Source organism: Leiobunum rupestre, chromosome 2, assembly GCF_980474605.1.
Source record: "Leiobunum rupestre chromosome 2, qqLeiRupe1.1.hap1, whole genome shotgun sequence".
Classification (NCBI taxonomy): domain Eukaryota; kingdom Metazoa; phylum Arthropoda; class Arachnida; order Opiliones; family Sclerosomatidae; genus Leiobunum; species Leiobunum rupestre.
In genome coordinates this window covers 80368374-80391765 of record NC_143385.1, presented here as the reverse complement: position 1 = coordinate 80391765, position 23392 = coordinate 80368374, and the positions used below count along the sequence as shown (strand labels likewise).

At 37.3% G+C, this 23392-nt stretch overlaps 1 protein-coding gene across 1 annotated transcript; it reads left to right on the top strand.

The window, feature by feature from the left end:
* Positions 1–14605: 14605 nt before the first annotated feature.
* On the top strand, positions 14606–15516 carry LOC149959188 (uncharacterized). The gene is made up of 3 exons (XM_090165164.1): positions 14606–14780; positions 14862–15229; positions 15300–15516. The coding sequence occupies exons 1-3, from the start codon at positions 14619–14621 to the stop codon at positions 15454–15456; spliced, it is 687 nt and encodes a 228-aa protein (XP_090021290.1). The 5' UTR covers positions 14606–14618; the 3' UTR covers positions 15457–15516.
* The last annotated feature ends 7876 nt before the right edge of the window (positions 15517–23392 follow it).

Sequence of the window (23392 nt, the reverse complement as noted above, 5' to 3'; positions counted from 1 at the left end):
GGCGATCTAGTTAAAGGAAGAAATTGGGTATTTTTGCTGTGCCTAGTTGCAAAGTAAATAGCGCCTTCAAACAAACGCCATGGTGCTTGTGTGGCCGTTCACGGGTTATTCCAAATTTTGCCTCCCACATTTTGACGCGAAACAATTTTTTTTTATTATTTCTAATAAGAGATAATAACACGGGTGAGAAGATGGTTGAATTCCCCCCGGCATGAGAGGGGGAAGGAATTGCGACTCGGTCGTGCGCTTCAGTGTCAGCTGGGAGGAATGAGCTTATTCTTCGAGCGTGAGGGGGTTATGGAGCAACGGTTCATATCTTCATTATCGTTAATGCATTGAAAAATGGCTTTGATTGTAAATGTTAAATAGAGTTTAACTAGAAAGTATTGGAAAGTTTTGTTTTTGAACTCCGTTATCATTCTTTTTGGGTAGTATTATCAGTTTCGGATACAATTAAAAACAAAAGAGAAAAAAATTAAACTTATAAGTGAAAGAGCTCCTTGATCTATTCTAGTAAATTTAAAGTTATATTATTTCTTTTAGATATGGTACACATTGCTGGTATTATTATTCGCTCTTACGATTTCTCTTTCGGTTTTCGACATCGCTAACGACTATTTCGACGGAGTCGCAACCACAAAGAAGCTGTCGTTAATCGAAATGAATTTTTGGCTACTTTTGGCAACTTTTTTTCTTGAAGGTATCAAAACGATTTAACTTTGATCTCTATTGAAATTTTAATTTAAATAAGGATAATAATTTACCGGATCAGGAACACCGAGAATGCCCACGCGACAGAAAAGTCGCTTCGTTTTGGGACTTTGGCTGCTGGCGGTGCTCGTCATGATGAACGCTTTCTCGTGCCAATTCAAGACCGCTCTGATGGTCAGAGGTCCCGATGACACGATGCGCACCATCAAAGAATTAGCTGAGAGGCCCGACATCACCGTATACTCTCGGGCTGGCGGATTCTTAGAAGATCTGTTCGAAGTAGCGAATGTTCCATTCAGCACTTTTTGGCCCCCTCTTTTACATGATTCGGATAACCAGGAGTTTATCAAGACAGGAGTATTCAACCTTTGAAAGGCGTCTCTCAAACCCGCGTTTGACGATGCGTGATGTCATCGTTAGATTATTTAAAATACGTAAATAAGGTGGTGGTAAACGTAAATGCCTAAAATTTAAAGGTCACCGATAGAATGTTTAGAGAGTTCAAAACGTTCTGCCCTTACGAAAATGATTATATCCAATGTCTGAATTTGGATCTACTTGTAATCAAGATAGATACAATTCGAATTGGATAGAATAATATGGATCAAAGCGGTATAAAGTTTAAATTATGCCCAATTATTTATTTTTTAAACAAAGATACATTTTGTTATGGGAAAGAACAACGGTATTAGTATCAAATATACTAGGTTTCTGGATCCAAATGTCCATCAAAGTCCAATTTGGATTGGTCCAATTTTCGATATAATATTTGATTCACCTTTTTAATAAGGGTGGCTTGTTTCATTGCATATATTTAATTCAATTTGCAATAGATAGCATACGCTTTTCTACCGTGCGCCCTTAGGTTTTCCTTTCCACGATAGCTAGTTCAATCTTAGCTTTACACGATCTGCACCAGATGACGCTTCGAATGCTACAATTTACATGACGTAGCGTGTCTGCGTGAGTTCGTCTACGTCGAAACGGCAGTTGAATACATATGTCTTGATGGACATCTGATATAACAAAAACACTCCCGTTCAAAATATGGGTCAATAAGTCAAAAGCATTCTTTATGAGCGAATATTAAGCAGTGTTTATTTTGAATATGAAGAAATCTGAATCCCAAGTGTACCGACAAATTTGGAAGAACGTCATGGATCAGCGGAAAAAAGGTTTTCAGCCCATAGAATACTTCCACAGCAGGGAGTGTTACGACGAGATCAAGGCGGGGAAGGGGGCGCTGTTGACCATACAAGAAATGATCAAGTCGTTCATCCAACACTTCTGCCCATCGATGCGCGGAAACAGGCGCTTCTACTTCGTCGAGGAACCCGTTTACTCCAATATCTTCCTTTTCTACGCGGCCACCACATTTCCGGAGCATTTGTTCAAAGAATTTAATAAAAGGTCAGATTATTTTAAAAATAAACTGCTCGGCGTTTGACTGGTTAAAGTGTTTTCCCGAAATTCTTCGGTTTCCATAAAAACTTCTTAAAGTTAATAGTAATATTTAGTGTAAAAGGCTGTTAGCTCGCTTGCCACCACCCTCCAACGCCGCTTCACCCTGCCACCTGATTTAGTTTTTAGATGACTTCGGCCTAAGGTGGTGCTTTGGGTAGGTCAAGCAGCTTACTAGGTTACGGTACGACTACCGGCTTGCTCAAGAGGTCGGTATTATCATATTGTGACGCATTTAGAGAACAACATTTCCCAAGATTCCGGAGAGCGTGGGGAAGAGATTAGTAAAGGAACGCGCGAGCGAGGTGGAAAAACGACGGTTAGAAGCAAGGTTAGTAAATTTTAGGCTATGAAAGGTTGCCTCGATACTCTGTGGTTGCTAAGGGCTAAGGTCTGTAACTTCGTTGCTAACGAACATCGTGACGTCACTGAGATGAGATCATATTGAAAATCAATGGGATCTCATCTGGGTGACGTCAGCAACAGACGAATTTTGGGGGCAATCCAAAAATTCTTTCAAACCGTTTCTCGATCGAGACCCCGTTGGGTTGGAAGAGGTTTTGAAAAAAGGAGTTTTAATCTAGGACAAGGAAGGTGAAGGTTCAACCGCCAAAATCACCGCTTAGCCGAAGTATTATTTTCGACCAAGAATCTTCCGTCCCCGCTACAAGACCTGAACGTCGCGTTTATCTTTTATTACTAATCTTAATTGTTACTCAGTCGTGTTCCTTTTCGTTATAAATAAACTTATTATCTTCCTCAACCTAATTGAACGTCACAATATGTAACATAATCACTCATATAGCTTGTATCTTAAATCATGAACTCTTGTTCACCGGATACGAAACAATTTCGTTTGAAAACGAATGAAATCCGTTTTAAAAACTATGGTTATTAAGTAGAAACTATTGGTATGCAGTATAGATGCCATTGGCATTCAATGTAAACCATGGGTATTCAGTGGAAACCATTGGTATTCAATGGAAACTATTGCTTTTCAGTGGAAACCATTGGTATTAAGTGGAAAAATTGGGTTAAACGGTATTTTTCACTTATAAGAATGAAATGTAGCACAAAAAAATGTACTCTGGAAATTATTGGTCAGTGTTTAAATTCTTCAGCCTGACATTATCTCTTTATGTTTTACATAGCGACCCATTATTATCAAAAATGGTGGAAAATCTAAGCTGACCGCTTTCTTTGAGGATAGTTAATCCTGAAAGCAGTATCTCAATGAGAGCCATCTTAGCAGCAAAACGTATTTTGGGTATCCTGAAAATAAATCCCTAGTGCAGACTTTCGATAAAATATTAAGTAATAATAATTTTTAGATGTGTTGAACTTTAAACATATTTTAAATGTTGATAATGAAAAAGGTTAAATTATGTGATTTCCTCTAAAACCAATTTCAGTTACTTATATTATTTTTAACAGAAATTAGACAAAAATTAAAAGTTAAGCCTTAGTTATATTTGCACTTTAAAAGCCAAAAAAGTGGCATGTGGAAAACTTCGTGGCAGAACCTGCTTAAGTAAGTGCACCGTGACATTGAAGCTAATGCCTTTGTTGTTGTACGGCTGTGCCATTTACTCACTTTCTTTGAACTAGTTCATGATACATTTTCCCCAGTGTCCATGCGCTATAATTTTGGAAAAATTAACTCTTTGAATTGCTTGACCATAGTTTCGACCACCATTTGGAATTAACGAAAATCTGTTTCCTTAGAGTGAGGTGGATCGTGGAAGGGAATATCTTCACACGATGGATACAGGACCACAACGCGGAGTACTCGAGACTTTGCACCACCGGCGAAAACACGCACACCGAAAACCAGGAAACGCAGGGTTTAACCTTCCAGCACGTCCTGCCAGCGCTGTTCGTCGTTCTCTTTATGCAGAGCTTCGCTTTGGTCGTGCTTCTGCTCGAAATTGTCAACTATCACGTTGTTTCCAAAATGAAATCCAGACAACTTCCAAAACTGGTCAAGGTATCCTTTGAAAATTAACACTTTAAAGGAAAAAGTTTTCAACTTTTTTAATTATTTCTAAACCTTAAATCCGTTGTTTCTGACAATTGTTTTGGATCATACGTCTTTGACTCTGTGTGAACATATTTTTAAACGTAAAAAAACACCATTTCTAGTCAACAGATATTGTGTTAGTGCGTTATTAATTAATTGCTAATAACATTCGACTATTTATTAATATTCTAATATCGCAAAACGTCAAAATAAATATATAGGAAATTTTTCATACAAATACTATTTGTTTGATCTCCGCACCCCAAACCAAATGTCACACTTGTCTATCCAATTACATAATCTCAAAGTTGTTAACAGTATTCTATTAATTATTAAAATTACATTATCTATAAAAAATAGTTTACGAATGAAATATAATAAATGTGCTTTATATTAATATTACAAAATACAGGGTGTTTTTTAAAGTTAAATCTTTTGAAAAACTAGTTGTAAGTATATTGAAATTATTATGATTCGTTATTCATGCCGGGGGACTCGGTTTTCTGAAAACTCATCAATTTCTGAAAACATTTTCACAATTTCCACTATTATTTTTTCACCACTAGGACTAGGTGAAAACATTTTGGTGGACGTTGTGGGTAAAATGTAGTAGTTTAAAAAATATACACGAACGTTAGAAATATGCATCTTCCTATACTGTTAATGGGTTTTTACTTCGGAAACCTCCGCTGATTTTCCGATATTCGTTTAGAGGAAATATTTTAATAATTAGCTCTATTTATTATCACGGGTTTGTTGGCTTAAAGATAATTTCATTTTTCATTTAAAGAGGTTTAAAAGCAGTTTTCCACTTTTTTTGACAACAATGTACTAATCAAATTATTCTACTCTACGAGACTATTCAAGGGTGAGTGTACGTTATTAGTTTCCCAAACCATATTTTTAGCATGCCAAAACATAGCGAAAAATTAGACATGGTGCATCCGATGTGCATAATTAGTAAACAAAGTGCAACTTAAAGTGATACTTTAATTACACTACAAGATGAAATATCGGCGCTGCAAAAAATAGAGAGCTTGAGCCAATTCTTACTTTGTCATAATACTCAACTGCTCAAATCGCTTACATACTCTATCATAGAAGATGCAGAGCGAGTATTACTTCCAAAACCAATCTGACAATAAAACAACAAGTTGGCCAGCCAAAATAACTCTCCTCGGAAGAATTGAGCCTAGTGGTATTAATTTATCGAGATGACTTTTAAAGATATCTCCGCAATTCAGAGTTATTTACTAAAAACGTAATCCCGGTTCAATCCCACCCGGTATAAAATTTTAATTTTAATTAAAATAATTGAGACGAAACAACTGTGTTTAATTTACTCAGAATAATATAAATTAAGTAGTTACAACAGCGAGTTTGACGTACTAAAACAATGCACAATTGAATTTAACCCAATTTACAGAACAGGTTTATCATTAAAATATAATACGAAGCAAATTTTAATGAAAGAAATATCAACAGAGGGTATTTGTATTTTTCTCGCTTACGACATACTTGCCGCATCTTTAACGTCATTTTATTTCAACACTCGCCCTTGATGAAGATACCGTAGAATAGCTATATTCGACATCTGGTAGTGGACGACTCGTAGACTTCCTGTTGACGTCATGACTTATGCCGCATGAAAAAGACCAATACCGTCCAATTTACAATATCATATAATGACTCGCACACCCAGGAAATCAATGACTGCATTAGGAATCGTCGATGTCAAAATATCCACACCAATAAAAAATTAATTAACAAGAAGCGAAAAACTTACCATTCACAAAGCACAGAAAGCCCCTTGACTAAACGACAGCTCGTATATCAATAAATGACCATAGACGGAATAGTTAGCGCTCTTTATAAATAAAACAAACATTTAATTAAATATAAGATTAATATAATTTATAAATATTTAATTAAATATAAGATTAATATAATTTATAAATATTTAATTAAATATAAGATTAATATAATTTATAAATATTTAATTAAATATAAGATTAATATAATTTATAAATATTTAATTAAATATAAGATTAATATAATTTATAAATATTTAATTTAACATAAGATTAATATAATTTATAAATATTTAATTAAATATAAGATTAATATAATTTAAAAATATTTAATTAAATATAAGATTAATATAATTTATAAATATTTAATTTAATATAAGATTAATATCATTTTTAAATATTTAATTTAATATAAGATTAATATAATTTATAAATATTTAATTTAATATAAGATTAATATAATTTATAAATATTTAATTTAATATAAGATTAATATAATTTATAAATATTTAATTTAATATAAGATTAATATAATTTATAAATATTTAAAATGATGTAAAATAAATTATAGTACCTAACGTTATAGCTTCGTAAAGGACATTCGCCAAAGCTGTTTTTTAGAAAAACACACTAGCTTAACAAGCGTTGGTGGCTGAGTTGTTAGAGTAAATCTGTTGCACGCAGCAGACCCGGGTTCGATTCCCGGACGGTGTCAATAAATCGTAAATTGATACTAAAACGAATACCGTGAACAAATAGGTGGAAATCCTGCCGTTGGACATTGAGAAGTTGCATAACACTCAGCCCTCGGTCCGTCCCAAAAATCAATAAAAAGTAGTTGAAGAGAAAACGCCCTTACGAACACCACAAACGCAACAGTCTCAACACACACAACAAACTAAACACCCACAACCGTCATAACACAAACTCAACATCGCAACCTACACATAAACATTACAATAACGAAATAGCCAATCAGACTGAGCTTAAGCTTTCGCGCCGGTTAGCTTTAATAAAAAAACACTATACAAACCAAACCCAACCGCAAACTAATTTGTTAACGCTCACCATCGAACGGTTGTTTTGCCAACCGTTCGACTTCGTTCCCTAATTCCTAGCAATTGCGAACGCAGAGATTTCGAGAAACTGCGTATGCAATGATTAACCTTTGCACGGAAACTGTTCGCAGGACAGACACACAGACAGACAGACAGACACGGTGATTGTATAACCCCTCCTCGGGGAGGTAAAAAGTTGGCAAGCCAAAATAAACCTCTCCTCGGAAGAGTTTTTAATTTTCAGTGAAACGTAACTGTATCCGTGGTTCTGCGGTAGAACGCTCACCTGCCGCGCAAGAGGGCTCGGGTTCGAATCCTGGCCGATTAAAAAATTAAACTACACCCAATGACAAAAAGAGGGCGCTTTTGGAAAAACCTTTTCCCTGATTCTAAGAAACTGGGTACGCAGTGATTACCCTTTGCCCCGAAAATGCCAACGCGTTCGCAGGCCTGACAGACAGACCCACAGACCGACAGACACGGTGGTTGTATAACCCCTTCTAGGGTACAAAGTCCCCTCGGAGAGTTAAAAACCAAAAGCTTCGTGTTCGCTAGGTAAAATATTTTCGGAGGATTCAAATCTAAGACGTTCATCAAGGCAAGTTCCCTCAGCGCTACAGTTTTGGGAAAAATTGTATATTTTGTCAAAAAACCAACAAATATTTAAAAATCAAAACACTCGGGAACCACTAGTGCAATCTGTAGAGCTGAGATCAGATAAAACTGTACGCGAAATTGCCATTGAAAGATGTGATGAACGAATTATAGCCATTACATCCAGAGATATTGTAGCTGCGGAACCGCATTATCAGAAATCCTGCTATAAACAATACACGAGGAAAAGTAAATTCGCAGAGAAGACCGCGTAATTGACAAAGGGTGATGGTTACCAGAAATCGGAAAATATATCTCTCACTCAATTATTATTAATATTTTACGGCCAGAATGATATCATTAATGTAAAAGTATCGAGTACTAAATTATTAAGTTACGGATACGACCAAATTCAATTTGACAAGAAACATTGAAACGGAGTTTGGAAATTTCTTACATTATTTTAAAGTTTATCGAAAGATATTTGTTGGGCAAGATATTCTTTCTTTGGAAAACCTTTTGGATCATTTCGTGAAGCTATAGAAAAGGACAACTCGCTTATAAATTCCGAAATTTCAAAATATAATGTTCAAGAGACAGCTTTGTATTTGCGCACCGAAATAAAAGATTCTCTACTGGAGCAACATTGGCCACCCCAGCCTTAGGAACTCAATTCGTACTACTTGTCAATGCACCAAAATTTAATCGCATTTTTAAACGATTTGCTCTGCGGTACAAACGTGATCCTCTCTGAATGAGTAAAACGACTTTCATGGTCAATCGCGCAAGATATAGTTTACGCCGTAACAATAAGCAAGGTGATTACAATGGGCCAGGTGATTACTTCAAAGCATATTTTATTACCAATCCAAACCAAGGATATCACAACTCACATGGAGAGTGTTTATGGATTATTGTCCAAAATAAAGATACACTTAATCAAAATTAGCTCATGGACCGGATTCAATATCTTGTCCAAAAAAACTAACTAACTACTAACCGACGATAAACGCACCAGCAACTGAAATGGCGACTGTCCAGGAAATTTTGCGCAATTACCTGGACATTAAAACTTTGCTTAATTTAAATAGCTTCACTGTGATCTTCGACCATGCTTTATACGCCAAAGTCACCGAAATTCTATAGGGAAATCAAAAAACATGTAGCGACATTTACTTAATGATGGGTCACTTTCATACCATTTGCAACTTTATGTCTATATTGCGAAGATGTTCGGTGATGACAGGCTTCTGGAGTTATAGCGGAAGGCTCTATTAATAAAGTACTTGAAGGAAAACAATACAATCCTGCAGTTCGCTTCCACAAACTAATTTTGAAGCACTTATGAGAATAGCCTGGAAATGTTTTGTAGTCTGATTCAAAATCAACACGACCAAACAACTCAAATGCTTAGAAAAAGTTTAGCCGTTCTAGCAGACGTTCACCAGAGCACCAGTCACGAAATGTATTTGGCTGCAGCTTCTGATAAGTCTTTCAAAATAACTATTCGTAAATTTAACGACTACATTGATATTTTGCGGAACGATCGAGGTGCCCCCTAAAAATTTTGGATGATTTACTTGGATATGGTGGAGGTTCTTCTTCGATTACTTCGAGGTGATAGGGAAGGAGATTGGTATCTCCACTTGTCAGCAATTCGAGACGCCATTCCTTGGGTCTTCTCCACGGATAAAGTTCATAATTCGAAATATCTTCCTAAATATTATGCATCTATGACGTAACTGGAAAGCACATGAACATTTTGCAAACGGCGGATTTTCCGTTCATCTTAGGAAACCTAGCCCTTTGGTAAAATCGCTTGGGACCAGACCAACCTGGAACAGTATCTAGATACTATCATATGACCGAGCAGCCGCATTCAGGCATATTCGAGAACAAATTATTTCCAAGTGTGGGCGTTTCTCTCATCCAAATTTACAACAGCCACGGATCAAAAGAGATGAAGCGGATATTTCTTCAATTATCGATATATTGGAGAACAACTGGATAAATCCGTTTGCGGAAGACCCGACTGAAATTAAAAGCTTTTCCACCGGTGCTCAAACTCCTTCGGATCTAGCGATTGATCTGTTGCCTGCTAGGGCCAAAGGCGAAGCGGCTTATAAGGAATTCCAAGAGGCGCGTTTGTCAAAAGGAATAGGCTTTTACGATCCAATCAAAAAGTTAAAATTGAAGACATTCGCAAGTACGAAAAAAACAATAATGAAAGTGAAACACCGAGAAATCACATTAAAAGCTATTGGCTTATATGGTTCTGATATCGGAGAGTCGCAAACTAGTCATGCAGGACGTTTTCAGTCAAAAGTATAAAGAAAACTAACAAAGCAGTCTTGGCGACACATCTTGACAACCAAGTATTGTAGCACCCGTTTCATAGACTAAGTACTATCATAGACGCGTTGTGACTAATTCAGAAACTTCACGGAGAAAACCATACGTTTGAGGAACTTTCAGATCAAATTCTTTTTCACATTTTAAAAGTCCGAGACAGTGACCGAATAGACGTAGTCTTCGACGTATTTAGAAAGATTTCGATAAAATGCATGGAAAGAACTCAAAGGGCATCTCAATAAGGAATAGCTTTTAGTCAAATTCGACCACTCCATAGAATCAAAAATTGGCGTAAGCTCTTATCACGTACTGAAAGCAAGAACAAGCTTATTAATTTTTTAGTAGATAAGTGGCAAGACCAAGAAAAAACAAGTTGGCAAACCAAAATATACCTCTCCTCGGAAGAATGGATCCTAGTGGTATTAATTTCTCGAGACGACCCTTAAAGATATCTCCGCAATTCAGAGTTATTTACTAAAAACGTAATCTCGGTTCAATCCCTGCCCGGTTTAATTTTAATTTAAATAGTTGAGACGAAACAACCGAGTTTAATTTATTTAGAATATTATAAATTAAGTAGTTACAACAGCGAGTTAGACTTACTAAAACAATGCACAATTGAATTTAACCCTATTTACAGAACAAGTTTATCAGTAAATAATACGAAGCAAATTTTAATGAAAGAAATATCTACAGAGGGTATTTGTATTTTTCTCGCTTACCAAATACTTGCCGCATCTTTAACGCTCATTTTATTTCAACACTCGCCCTTGATGAAGATGGTAGTGGACGACTCGTAGACTTCCTGTTGACGTTGTGGCACATACCTTTTCCCTGATTCTAAGAAACTGGGTACGCAGTGATTACCCTTTGCCCCGAAAATGCGAACGCGTTCGCAGGCCTGACAGACAGACCCACAGACCCACAGACAGACAGACAGATAGCCTGACACGGTGTTTGTATAACCCCTCCTAGGGTACAAAGTCCCATCGGAGAGGTAAAAACAGCGTTGAAACTAGGCAACAAGTATTGTACATTGCCTTTAACGGAAAATGCCAAGAATTGACCAAAGACAGCGTTCGAAATATTGAAGAACTACGCATCTATCAATAAGAGGCAGTGGCGTAACTAGGAACTCCGCCCCCCCCAGCAAAAAACGACTCGGAGTCCTTTTAAATAGCACCGATTTTATTCAGAAACGTTTGGGGGCCCTCTAGCTCTCGCCCCCCCCCCCCGCGCCGCTGGGTCTGCGGGGGCGCTATTTACGCTTCTGAGAAGAGGCCGACCGTCTTTGAGTAAAACACGCGAAACACGCCGGAGATTATTATCGCAATTTCATTCGCGTGTCCGATACATACGTCTTGATTTTATTTCTGGCATTCAGATGTGAAATAAACACTCGCGTATTTCTAATGAGAGGACCAAAATCCATTGTATGAATATTCGAAATAAGTCAGCGCGATAGGAACTGAAATCAGCAGCGCGTGAATAGGCTTGCACGCTTGGACCGGGTGTGATACGGTTAGCGCGATAGCGGCTCAGGGGGAAATGAAAGCACTGAAAATTACTTCCAAAAATGAGGACTAGAGAAAAGCGGTCCATGATCCAGGTACAAATTGGGATTTGGACAAAGAGACGTTTAACGAAATTCAAAAACTTACATGGCCAATGTACTGTAGAAACACAAGGCCCTATCGTTACTGCATGTCCACACGCTCAGGCATTTTTCGTGCCAGGAAAGGAAATGTTCAATCAGGGCAGCTTCCACCCTGAGCCGATACGCAAAAGCAGCACATGCTGATAGCGAATTTTCAAGCTGCAATTTAGAAAAGAAGTCTAGAAGCGTTTGTAGATGTTCCTAACCCAACATGGTAACGGTTGTAATTTTTTTTTTTTTTAAATAGAGTTAATACCCAAGGCACCACCTTCGACCACATAAGCAATGCTGCTTGTGCGTGATCAAGTAACAGGTGGCCGGGTTACAATGCGTAGGAGGGTGGTGGCAAGCCCTTCATGCCACGCGAGCCAACAGCTCCCTACACTAACTATTACCGTTAACCTCAGCAAGTTTTTATGGGAAGGGGAAACCGAAGATCTCGGTGGAAAACCCCTTTAACCAGTGGGGAGAGAACTTACAAACTCAACGCAGAAGGAGTGGTTCCGGATTTTCACCCAGTGCCACTAGCTGGGATCGAACCCGGCTCCTCTTGCTGCGAGGCTAAAGTGCTAACCACTCAGCCACCCCACCTTAGAAGGGGACGTACTGTATGTCCTCTGGATGTCTGGCCCACCGGCTCCAGAGATAATACTCACTCTAATGGCTTGCAAATGCGCGCGTAATTGGTACACAATTGAGTTTTCTTGTATTTTAAATGAACTTAAATGTACAGCAGTTTGCAAAAATTCCAATTTTACTAATATGGTAGATGAAGAGGAAGAATTCTTTCGAGAAACTGAAGACCGTGATTCTTTGGATAGTGACGATGAATTAATAAATTAGCTGTCATGATTTTTTTAGAGGAAAAATAAAAATGTATACTGAAAATAAACGATTTTATGAACTAAATTGTTATAAGAATTATGCTTTAAGCTAATAAATAATTAGGTTTATTAATTAAAGAATATATGAGTGTGGAATGCTCAAGTGATAGATCAAGTAAGTAGCAACGATTACTCTTATTTTGAGTGATTCAAAATAAGCCTAACAGCGCGTTAACGCTCAAAAGGAAATAAAATGTTACCCAATTCCGTAGCCCTCTTTCACAATGTTTCTTGTTACTCCGTTTTTTTATAGCTAGGAGGCTCGTAAGTACATGGAAAGTTAGATAAATGTCCAACCAATAGATTTATTATCGTAGAAATAATTGGTTTTTAATAGCTCTAGTTCTTGGTCCCGTGGTCCTGTGGGAAATCCCTGGTTTGGGACTTTACACGCACCGACCCTCTCGCCCCATACTACTTGGCGTCTTCCTCTTCAGCCCCCTCTGGGAAGCAACCCAGGCCGAATTTAGGAAGAATTCCAAATACGTGGGTCTTGAAAATCGGTTAATTTCACTGTGGTTGCCACCGAAACTCTCGGAGCCTTCGAGCGGGATGGTCTCATCTTGCTTCATTCTATCGGGTGTCGGATCCTGGCGGCAACTAGTGAACATCGGTCGGTGTCTTTCTTTCTGCGTTAAATAAATTTTGTACGTGTTTCATGACATTTGAAGAATAAAAAGATCGCAATTTAATTAGTAACTTTCATTTCAGCAACGGTGATGCTTTGAAACCCCTTCGTTTTACGTAAAATGTAGCGATGGACAGCGCACTCGGCGGTTAAATCCATCAAATTTTGACCGTGTGCACAGTCGTTTTCCCGTGCGCCAGACCAACGGGAAAAGGCAGTAAAACAAGAAAATAGAGAAAACCAAGACAACACTGTCCGTGTGCAAGCAGAGAAGACGTAAAAGGACACACTACGAGGAAAATACCAATTAACAGCGACGCAGGGACACTTCTACCACTGATTTGTTATAGTTCTTTGTACTCTACAAATCAAGACGTCAGTAAACATAAGCAACGGCGTTTTTTGGAAAGTGATTACTAATACAGACTGGAATTTCCCAAATTTTTTCTTGCGATTACAAAGAGAATGATATTTTTCTCCAAGTATAGAAACGGGCTGGGTTGAGTGGCTTGCGTCAAGGGCGCGACCATCAGTAGTGGGGTTCTGCTACCCATGCTGGTTTTGCCGCCTGTCCGGGTCTGTGGACGCTGGCGTAGGGCATAATGATGACAGACCTCCGGTGGTGTGGTTTAAATCTTACCGGGTACACCGGGCTTTAAATCTGACGCATGTCCAGTATAGAAACGGGAGATACATTGTAAAACAGTTAGTAAGCCATGAAAACTATCCAACAATAAATTTCGGACGTTAATGTACCCGTGTGGATTTAGCTTTGGATCTGTGAACCATGGAGGCGTCAGTTGAAGCCCAAACAATATCAAATTTAAAACAAATGCAAAGTGATAAGAAATAATAAGAGATGACGCTAAAGCATGACATTGGTTAATATTCCTATTGACCTTCAGATAAAAACTGTACTACGTTTTATATAACACATATACGCTTAAGCTCTGGCCTTTAATTACACATATTGAAAAGCATAACTCCAATTTTAAATTATATCATAAGGTAATTTACCAATAATAAAATACTACCTCTTTTAACAAATATTAAAAAAGTTGTTGAAATATCACAAATCAGTGTCTTTGATATAAATTAACTTGTGCAAAATTCCCAATTTCCCACCACATGGCTAGCCAAAAAAAACTCGAGGAAAATATTTTCAAAACGATTTTTTGTAAGACACCATGGAAACCTCTTTTCGTTACAAGCACAGATCAAAGGGCTCGTGTTGAACCGAATAAAAAATTGCTAGGCCTATATAGGAAAAGAATTTACAAATAACTTTTTTTGAAAACCTATTTTATTTTTATGCACAGATCGAAGAACCTAAAAAAAATATTTTGGCCATATAAAAGGAGTCTCTAACCTAGTTTCGACCACAACGATCTCATTGTCTCAATCAAGTAAATATTTTACTTAGTTATATATTAATAACAACGATGGTCTTTTCCGGAGTTTGGACGTTAGCTTTCTTGGTCACCCTCGTTCACAGTCAAGGAGAAAATGAACCGAGTTCCAGATGGTACGACGGCGCTGGACAACAAAACTGGAATAACGGGTTAAATCGGCCTCAGTATCCTGGTCAGGGATTCGTTCCTCAAGTACAACTACTACTCAAAGTTTTTCCGTACAATTTTGTCCTTTGTAGGTAGTAGGTACAAAAATGTGTCTTTCTGTTTTAGCAACCTGGTTTCGGTGGTGGCGGGTTCGTACCGGGAGGAGGGTTCAACTCTGGAAGCGGCGGTTCATCTTACGGCAACAATATGAACACTCCTTGGTTCAACGCGCATAACAGCGGCGCTAACCATTACTCGTACGCCAACTCGCTGTTCGGAGCTTTTTCATCTTTCTCTCAGAGTTGGTCGACTGGTATGTCCTCAAGGAAGCAAGGCGCCGAGAAGACTTCAGCCATTATCGACGCCGCTGCCAAGGCCATCACCAAAGTTGGAGGACAAGTGGGAGAAAACTGTCTCTTTAGAGTTTTGTGTGAATCAGCAGTCAATCCCCAACGCTTCACCCGTTTCTCACCGTTGGTCACCGATTTCGTCAAGTAAGCAGACAACTCTATTGTAATTGGCGTGTTCTTTGAATTACTAACAGCATTTGTCTTTTCCAATTAGAGCTGTCGGCGAGGAAGTGCCCGACAACCTGAAATCGTTGGTGACCGCCTTTACCTTCGGACGAGGGAAGTCCTTACAGTCTTGTTCCAGACGGTACTCTGGTTGCAAATCAGCTCCTTCACAGTTGATCTCCGATGTCAATGGTGTTAGCTTATAAAGCATGCAATTATCATGTACGTCTTATTCGTGATTTCGAATAAAATTTAGTTTTAACCAAGTTTGTCGTATTTTAATTTTGCAATTTAATGACCGTTCGATATTAAAGGTTTTGGTCAGCTAGTGTTACTTGAAAAACCACCGAAGTTTAGCACTTTCCATCACAATGGGTCGAAACTATTATATTGTTCTTGGGGATAGAACCATTCCACGCCGTTAGAGTCAGAGCACCGACAAAAAGCTATTTATTTGTCGATTGTCCGAGTATTGGATCTATACATCTAAGATTTGATATGGGTACGGCGGCGGCGTGGCGCGCCAAATTGAAAATTTAGAAAAATATTCTTAAATGTTTTAGAAGAAAATAAAAAGTTACATTGCGAAACTGAAATAGAAATGACTCGCACGCGACGGTTTGGCGCCAAAGGAAGTGACGGCGTTGGATTGGCGATGCTGTGGTCTAGTCATAGGGTTTCTCTTCTTAGCCTACTCTGAAATCCCAGAATGAGAGAAAAGTAACACTAGAGCAAGAAATTTTGTACCGAGGCTCATCCAACCATGAACAACCTACTACCAGGATGAGTAACTGAATTGAGTTGCCTTATTGGTCCCAAAATTTGATTGTTCTGAACAAGGTGAGTCGATGTAAACCAACAAAATGGCGTAGCCGAGGTCCAAGTAGGAAACTTGGTTAGGGGAATCCATTTTAAGGAATAAGTCGATCAAAATTTCGTTAGACTTAAATGGAGAGATGTTGCCACGAAGTTACATTTGTAAAGCCACGTCACACTAGAGCTTAAATTTAAAACTAAGTTATCAGTTTGAATGCCAGTTTTGACCAATGAAATTGAGTGAATCTCGCCATGAAAACCGGTTTCAAACGATAGTGTGAACACGGCTTTATCCTTTTTAAAACCATGGCGTCACGGTTTGTTTACATCGCCCCCTTTCGCTTTGAATGCGCAGAAAATAGGGCTGTTAGGGCTGTGCGAGTTCTTAATCACTATCGAGTACCCGACATTTTTTTAAGTCGGGCATCTCAACTGGTAACTCGATTAAGAAAAATGCAATACTCGTCGATTATCGAGTAACGAAAATTTATATACTAGGGTACTCGAATAAGCCACCATGTTGAATTCGTCGGGTTATTATTTTTCCCGTCATGTTCGGGTACTCGACTATTCGACGAGTATTTGACTATTTTGTGTTTCCGCCGCAATAATTTCAACGCGACGCTCTCTGATATCACTGTGCTAGAATAGGTTTGTAACTAAAGTGGAGGGAAACAATGCTTGACAGTAAAAACCGTTTAACCCCCATTTCCATGACCTTGAGATATAGTACAGTCGACATAAGACAATCGTTTCGTAGTGCGGCTGCGCAATTTTGAGCTTGATCGTTCGACTAGTGTTAAGTTTCGTTCAAATAGTGTTAAGTACTTCTTCTCCTGGAGTTCAGATGGCGCTTTGGCGGTTTCGGCGCCGTTAGGATTAGGTCACTTAGGTATCAATTTAGTAGTTTAAATGTTTATTACAGTAAATCATTCAACTTATTTTAAATCGTTAATTCGTATATATATTTTTTTTTATTTTTACTGATATCCGCCCCTGGTCATGTATTTCTAACAGCCGACGGACTAAAATAGAAGTTGAAGGGACTTTCAAGGGTGGTGAGGGGTCGGAAGTCGATTAAAAAAACGGCACTGAAACGTCATCATAGTTTATCTTTGTAAATGCGACGATCGGCGACCCAATGACTTGTTTTAAATGGACTTGCTTATATGGCTCAACGACGAATCATGGTTTAGTTACTTGTTACTCAACGACAGTCAAAAATTGGTCTCTGCGCATGAACAAAAACCAACCAATCCGGTGTTCCCTCCCTAGCTAGTGTCCAGGGGCAGTGACGGTTAAAAATCTCACCGCCATTTTTATTTTACCGTTTATTACAGTGGCGGATTATCCAATAGGCACCCTATGGCTTCGTCGTCTCGGGGGGGGGGCTTCAAAAAGTTTCAAAGAAATAAAAAATATAAAACCACTTTTACTTAAACTGCCATATGAGCAGAGGCCAACGCCAAGAGCTGGGCTCGAGCTCGTCTCACTGAATTCGTATATGAGTTTACGGTTGGTCTCGGGCCCACCTTGGTCTCACCATTTATTGGCTGGGTCTCGGGCTTGAGCTCGCAATCAAAATTTCCCTGACAATGTGAGGTCTCAAGCTCAGTTGATTTAAAACCTACTCACCGTCTCGAGCTCGGACTCACTGTTGTTATAAATATATGGGTAGTCTCGAGCGTGCGCTCACTATATTTACAAATTACAATATAGTTACTTAAAAATAAAATTGTCACCTCGAACTCTGTCTCACTATATTTTAAAACTACCAAAGGCTCAATCTCGAGCTCGATGTTTCATCGCACAATTTATTTATCAAAAAGCCCAATTAGTGTTTTGAACTCCATTCCGGCATCACTGGCACACTTGGAAGACAGTCGGAGGCGGTCCGGCAGCCCTGAGCCCGGGAATCCAGACGGCGCTAGCTTCTAACGCTTTTTATTCTAAAAAAAATTTTGAACGTGGGCTTAGGGCTAAACAATATCGCGAATTCGAAGGAGGTCGAGCTCATCCTCAGATACGAAAACCGTATTCAAATCGGTCTCGGGCTCGGGGTCACCTAAGATATGAAAACTACCAAATCAGTCTCGAGCTCAGGTTCAAGTATTATGTCGAGCTTAAGGTTGAGCTCTTTGTACGATAATTTTTAAGACGGGCTCGGGCTTGAGCTCCAAGTAATGTTAATTTGTATTTTAACAGGGGCTCAAGCTCGGCCTCAAGCTCGGACTCACTAGTTACAATATGCAATCCACAATACCTCAGCTCGGGCTCGAATTTAACGTGAAAACTTATCAGTATCGTCTGAGGCTCACTATATTTATTTAAAATACCTGAGCTCGGTCTCCAATTGAGCTCGGACTCACCCTTGGCGCGCTCCCCTCTTTCGTAGTTGTTTGTTAATTTATCATAGTAACGTCAAAAAAACCCCTAGCCACATCGAGACAAAAATCTGCCGAGTTAAGCATTCCAAGTAGAGGTATGGATTCCTGCTGGTTAGTGCTCGGAATCGCATACCCATTATCCTAAAATATTTATAGTTTTTTAGAGAATTTCTTTAAGGATAGAGTTGTAGAAATGAATAAATTGCAATTATTCGTAAGACGAACTAAACAAAATATTGACATTTCGTTAAATAGATAAAGATAATTTTTATTTTAAAATATTATTTATTTGGATAAAACTGGAATTCGCTTATCTTATTAGTACAATATATGCAAGATTTTTTATTCTTATCACTTTTGTTCATGACCAAACATTTTTTCCTTAACGTATCCTTTGAAATAGTGAAGTTGGAAACGAGTATTTTTATATATTTATAAACAATGTCTATTTTTTATTCATATAAACAATGGATATTTTATGTTGAATGTGTTGTGTAACTAAGGTAATTTAACTGTTTTATACTTTTGGATAAATATTGTTCAAATAAAAAAATTCGCCATTCGGAGCGAGCCGCTATAACCTTTTCTGTTTATCTATGTCGACAATGGCTTAATGTAGTGCTCCGCATGGCTCCGGCTCCGGCTCCGACTTAAACCCTATCGGCTCCAGTTCCGAAGGCCTTTTCGTAACACAAACGGTGATTTTTCCATGCTATTTTACGTAGGGAAAGTTTAAATTTGAGTTGTGAAAAACATTTTTGGTTGCCATGGCAAAATGAGTGTCCATTGATTTTTTTTCCTTTAGTAGCTTTCAAGGTACATGAAGGTCTACTTAACCCCCGAGTTTGAAAACAATCGAGGAGTAACACCTCGGGTTGTCTCCCGACGGCGGCGCACGTTCGCTTAGCTTTCGTGCTAGGGACGCCACCCAAACCCCATTCTTGTTAATCACGGTGGGCCGTCTAGCATCGCGACCGAGAGGACATATTACCAAGAAAAATAGAAAATACTTTGTCCCCACGATTTATCAAATATTATCGATTTCATCCAATTTTATCGATTTTTTTCCAATTTTATCGATTTTACCAATATTATCGATTTTACTAAATTGTTTGGCCAAAATTTTAAATTTTAAATTTTTTTAAAATGGCACAATCCGCCGGAAATCACGTTATCGGGTCCCAACTTCTCAAGCTTTAAGGTTATAGGTCAAAAGTTATCTTTCAGGTCATCGTCAAGGTCAACATCAAGGTCAAAATTGAACTTCTGCGACTTCATTTTGGAAATTGCTTGTGGTTTAATGGTGTAATCTAATGTGTAATGATTAAATTCATGAAAGCAGTTGGATTTTTTTGCTTTGTCTTTTGCTTTATAACGTGAGGTAAGATCACTTGATTAGAACTGTTTCATTGCCCGATTAAGGAATCATTTATTTTGATAAATTTAACAAGCGCGGGTCAACTGGCAAATGAAATTCTAAAAATACTAAAAGGTACTCCAAATTTTCCGTTTCTATTTCAGAATGTTACTACACCTGAAAGTGACTAAAGATTTACGCTAATGTGGCTTAGACTTCCGTGTAAACGTTTCCTCAACTGGGTCCAGTTTGAAGTTCTGTCGAGTCTAAATCAATCTCTATTTCAAATAACGTGCAAAGAGTGACATTAAAATTTCTATGGAATAATGTACATTTCCAACTTACTATTTCAATGAGAATATACTGAATATTGTGAATAAGGTATCGAAAATAAAAAAAATACTTTACCGTTGGTGGTAAATTCGTAATTAATTCTGAACAAGTTGGCAAGCCAAAATTTACCTCTCCTCGGAAGAATTGTCCCTATAGTGGACGACCCTTTAAGATATCTCCGCAATTCAGAGTTATTTACTTAAAATGTAATCCCGGTTCAATCCCGCCCGGTATTAAATTTTAGTTATAATTAAAATAATTCAGACGAAACAACCGAGTTTAATTTATTCATAATAATATAAATTAAGTAGAAATTATGTTTAATTCAGAGAAAACGGCATGGTATTAGAAGATAAAACTTATTTTATACAAGACGTTTCGAGCCGAGGCTCTTCTTCAGTCGTTCGTTAGTTTTAATTTGATTTAAAATTTTACCACGCGCCATATTCAAGTTCTAATATCACGCGAGCAGAAGGTCAGCGTGTTAAAAAATAAACAAAAGTTTTACTGATTTTAACAATTTACGTGTGTAATAGAATCAATGTAACCGATAAATCCAAAGTATATGTAAGTCAGTGTGAATTATTAAAATATAAATATAAAATAAAATAAAATTTTAAATCACAATATTACCCCAATTAGTTACTTCTTGACATCCTTTATCTAAATTTAAATTACCTAGTTTACGAATATACAATCCTTCATAGAATTTTCTTTTGTACCAATTGGTTTCCCGTTTTAAAATTTTGTAATCATCCCATTTAATAGAGTGGTTTAACGTAGACCAAATATGTTTTGAAATTCCGTTATTCATATCGCCCTTAGCCACGCAGGATTTATGTTCACGTATCCTGTCTAAAATGGAACGTTTTGTTTCACCAATATACGTTTTTCCACATGAGCAAGGGATTTCATAAATAACGCCTCGAATGGCGGAATCTTCTATTTTAGGTTTTAAATGAGAAATTTGATTTTTTAGTATATTAGTGGTTTTTGATACTAAGTTTATTTTATAATTTTTCAAAATACGTTTAAGTTTCTCTGTGGTTTTAGGTATATAGGGTAAAACTAAAACCTCCTCTTTAGGTTTACTTTTCATATCAGAAGGCATGCTGATTAAGTTTCTGTCAAATATGGTTTCTATAAGTGTTTTTGGATAATCTGATTCAATTAACTGATTTTTAATTTTTAATTTATCCGCAATTGGGTTATCAGATATGGATTCAATATGGTGTTTTAAACCTTTTACGACTGATGTTTTTACATGGTTGGGGTGGTTTGAATTAAAGTTTAAAAAGGTTTTTGAATGAGTAGGCTTTTGGAATAATGAAAAGGTTAGTTTACCATTAACATTTTTAATAAATAGGTCTAAAAAAGGAATTTCGTGGTTAACTTCTAGTTCAAGAGTGAAGTGAATAGAGTTATGTAAATTATTTAAATCATTGTGAAAAGTCGTTAATGAATCCAAGTCTCCCTTCCATACAAAAAATATATCATCCATAAAACGAAGCCAGCAAGCCAAATGATTTTTGTCCATGTCCGACCCAAAAATGGTATCCTCTAGATTTTCCACGAAGAGATTTGCTATAACCGGTGATAATGGATTCCCCATTGCTAGGCCGTCTTTTTGTTTATAAATTTGGGAATTAAAGTCAAAATAAGTACTATTTAAACATAATTCCGAAAGCTTAAGAATTGTATTGATTTTAAGAAGAGATCTTTGTAATAAATTAGGGTCATTTCTCAATTTAGATTCCAATAATTTAAGGGCTTCATTTATAGGGATACTACCATACATATCGGTTATATCAAAACTCCCTAAGACGTCATTCTGGGATAAGACAGGGCAATGGGATTTTAGTTTTTTAATACAATCTTCAGAGTTTTTTAAACAAGAAATATTGTTTCCAATTAAAGGGGAAATTATATTACATAAAATTTTTCCCGTGTTGTACGTTGGGTTTCCATATGAAGCTACTATAGTTCGTAGTGGGTTATTCGGCTTATGAATTTTGGGTTTTCCATAAATATGAGGGGTCTGAACATTGTCATTATAGAATCTAAATCTCTCCTTTTCCGTAATTTCTTTTGATTTCACCGCTTGATTTATAATAATCCTAAGTTTCCTATCAATGTCCTGAGTACAGTCATTTTTTAGCTTTAAGTAATTGATCTTATCTAAAGACTCAGCCATCTTGTGAACATAATCAAGTCTATCCATAACAACTACTTTTTTACCCTTATCCGCTTCTAAAACAATAATGTCCTTATTTTCTTTAAAGAATTTGAGAGCTGTTCTTTCAATTTTGTTTAGATTTGATGGAGTTAAGTTTTTCACTTGTTTCTCGTGTTTGAACGAATTTTTGATTAGACTCCTTATTTCCTGTTTATCTTGATCGGATTGTTTTGAAGTGCGTAAGAAATTTTCAGTTGTAGCATAGATATCATTGATATTGGGATTGGTTTGTGTTGGTTTGAAGTTAAGACCCTTTTCTAGTAGCGAAGTTTCGCCGGTTGTCAATTGTCGATTAGAAAGGTTGGTGATTATAGAAGGGTTAGATGGATGATCAATGTGATGTCTCGATTTCGGATTACTTGTAGCGTGTCTGAGGCACAGTTCGTTGAATTTTCGGATATGTTTAGATTTAGCTTCTTGGAACTCTTTAGAGTTAGAACGTGAGATAACGTCAAGTAAAATTGATAAAATCTGAGTATCAAGGGTGTTGGAGAGGCGGTTAGAGAGAAATTTAAATTCTTTTTGAAGGTCCGCTTTCTTTCGTCTTAGGGCTAGAATACTATCATGAAGGATGCTACTCTCCAGAGTATAAGTGTCGCGTTGAATTCTTACATTCCCACCCGACGTGGGTGTATAGGATGATCTAATTCGTAATCCATTAGGTATCAAATTCCATGACTTACATTTACTCAAGAAGGTTAGTTGATTCGATACTCTTGCCAAAGTATTGCCAACATGACGAGTCCGATAAAATGATGATACATGTCTCTGATCATGTATATAATCGTATATATTAAACTTATTATTTACCATGGTGAATATTAGTAGAAATTATGTTTAATTCAGAGAAAACGGCATGGTATTAGAAGATAAAACTTATTTTATACAAGACGTTTCGAGCCGAGGCTCTTCTTCAGTCGTTCGTTAGTTTTAATTTGATTTAAAATTTTACCACGCGCCATATTCAAGTTCTAATATCACGCGAGCAGAAGGTCAGCGTGTTAAAAAATAAA

What these genes read in the sequence shown, in the direction of transcription:
- LOC149959188 (XM_090165164.1), top strand. Translation starts at nt 14,619, where the DNA reads ATGGTCTTTTCCGGAGTTTGGACGTTAGCTTTCTTGGTCACCCTCGTT. An exon ending in GTCAGGGATTCGTTCCTCAA is followed by an intron (nt 14,781 to 14,861) that starts GTACAACTACTA and finishes TTTCTGTTTTAG; the next exon opens with CAACCTGGTTTCGGTGGTGG. An exon ending in TTGGTCACCGATTTCGTCAA is followed by an intron (nt 15,230 to 15,299) that starts GTAAGCAGACAA and finishes TTTTCCAATTAG; the next exon opens with AGCTGTCGGCGAGGAAGTGC.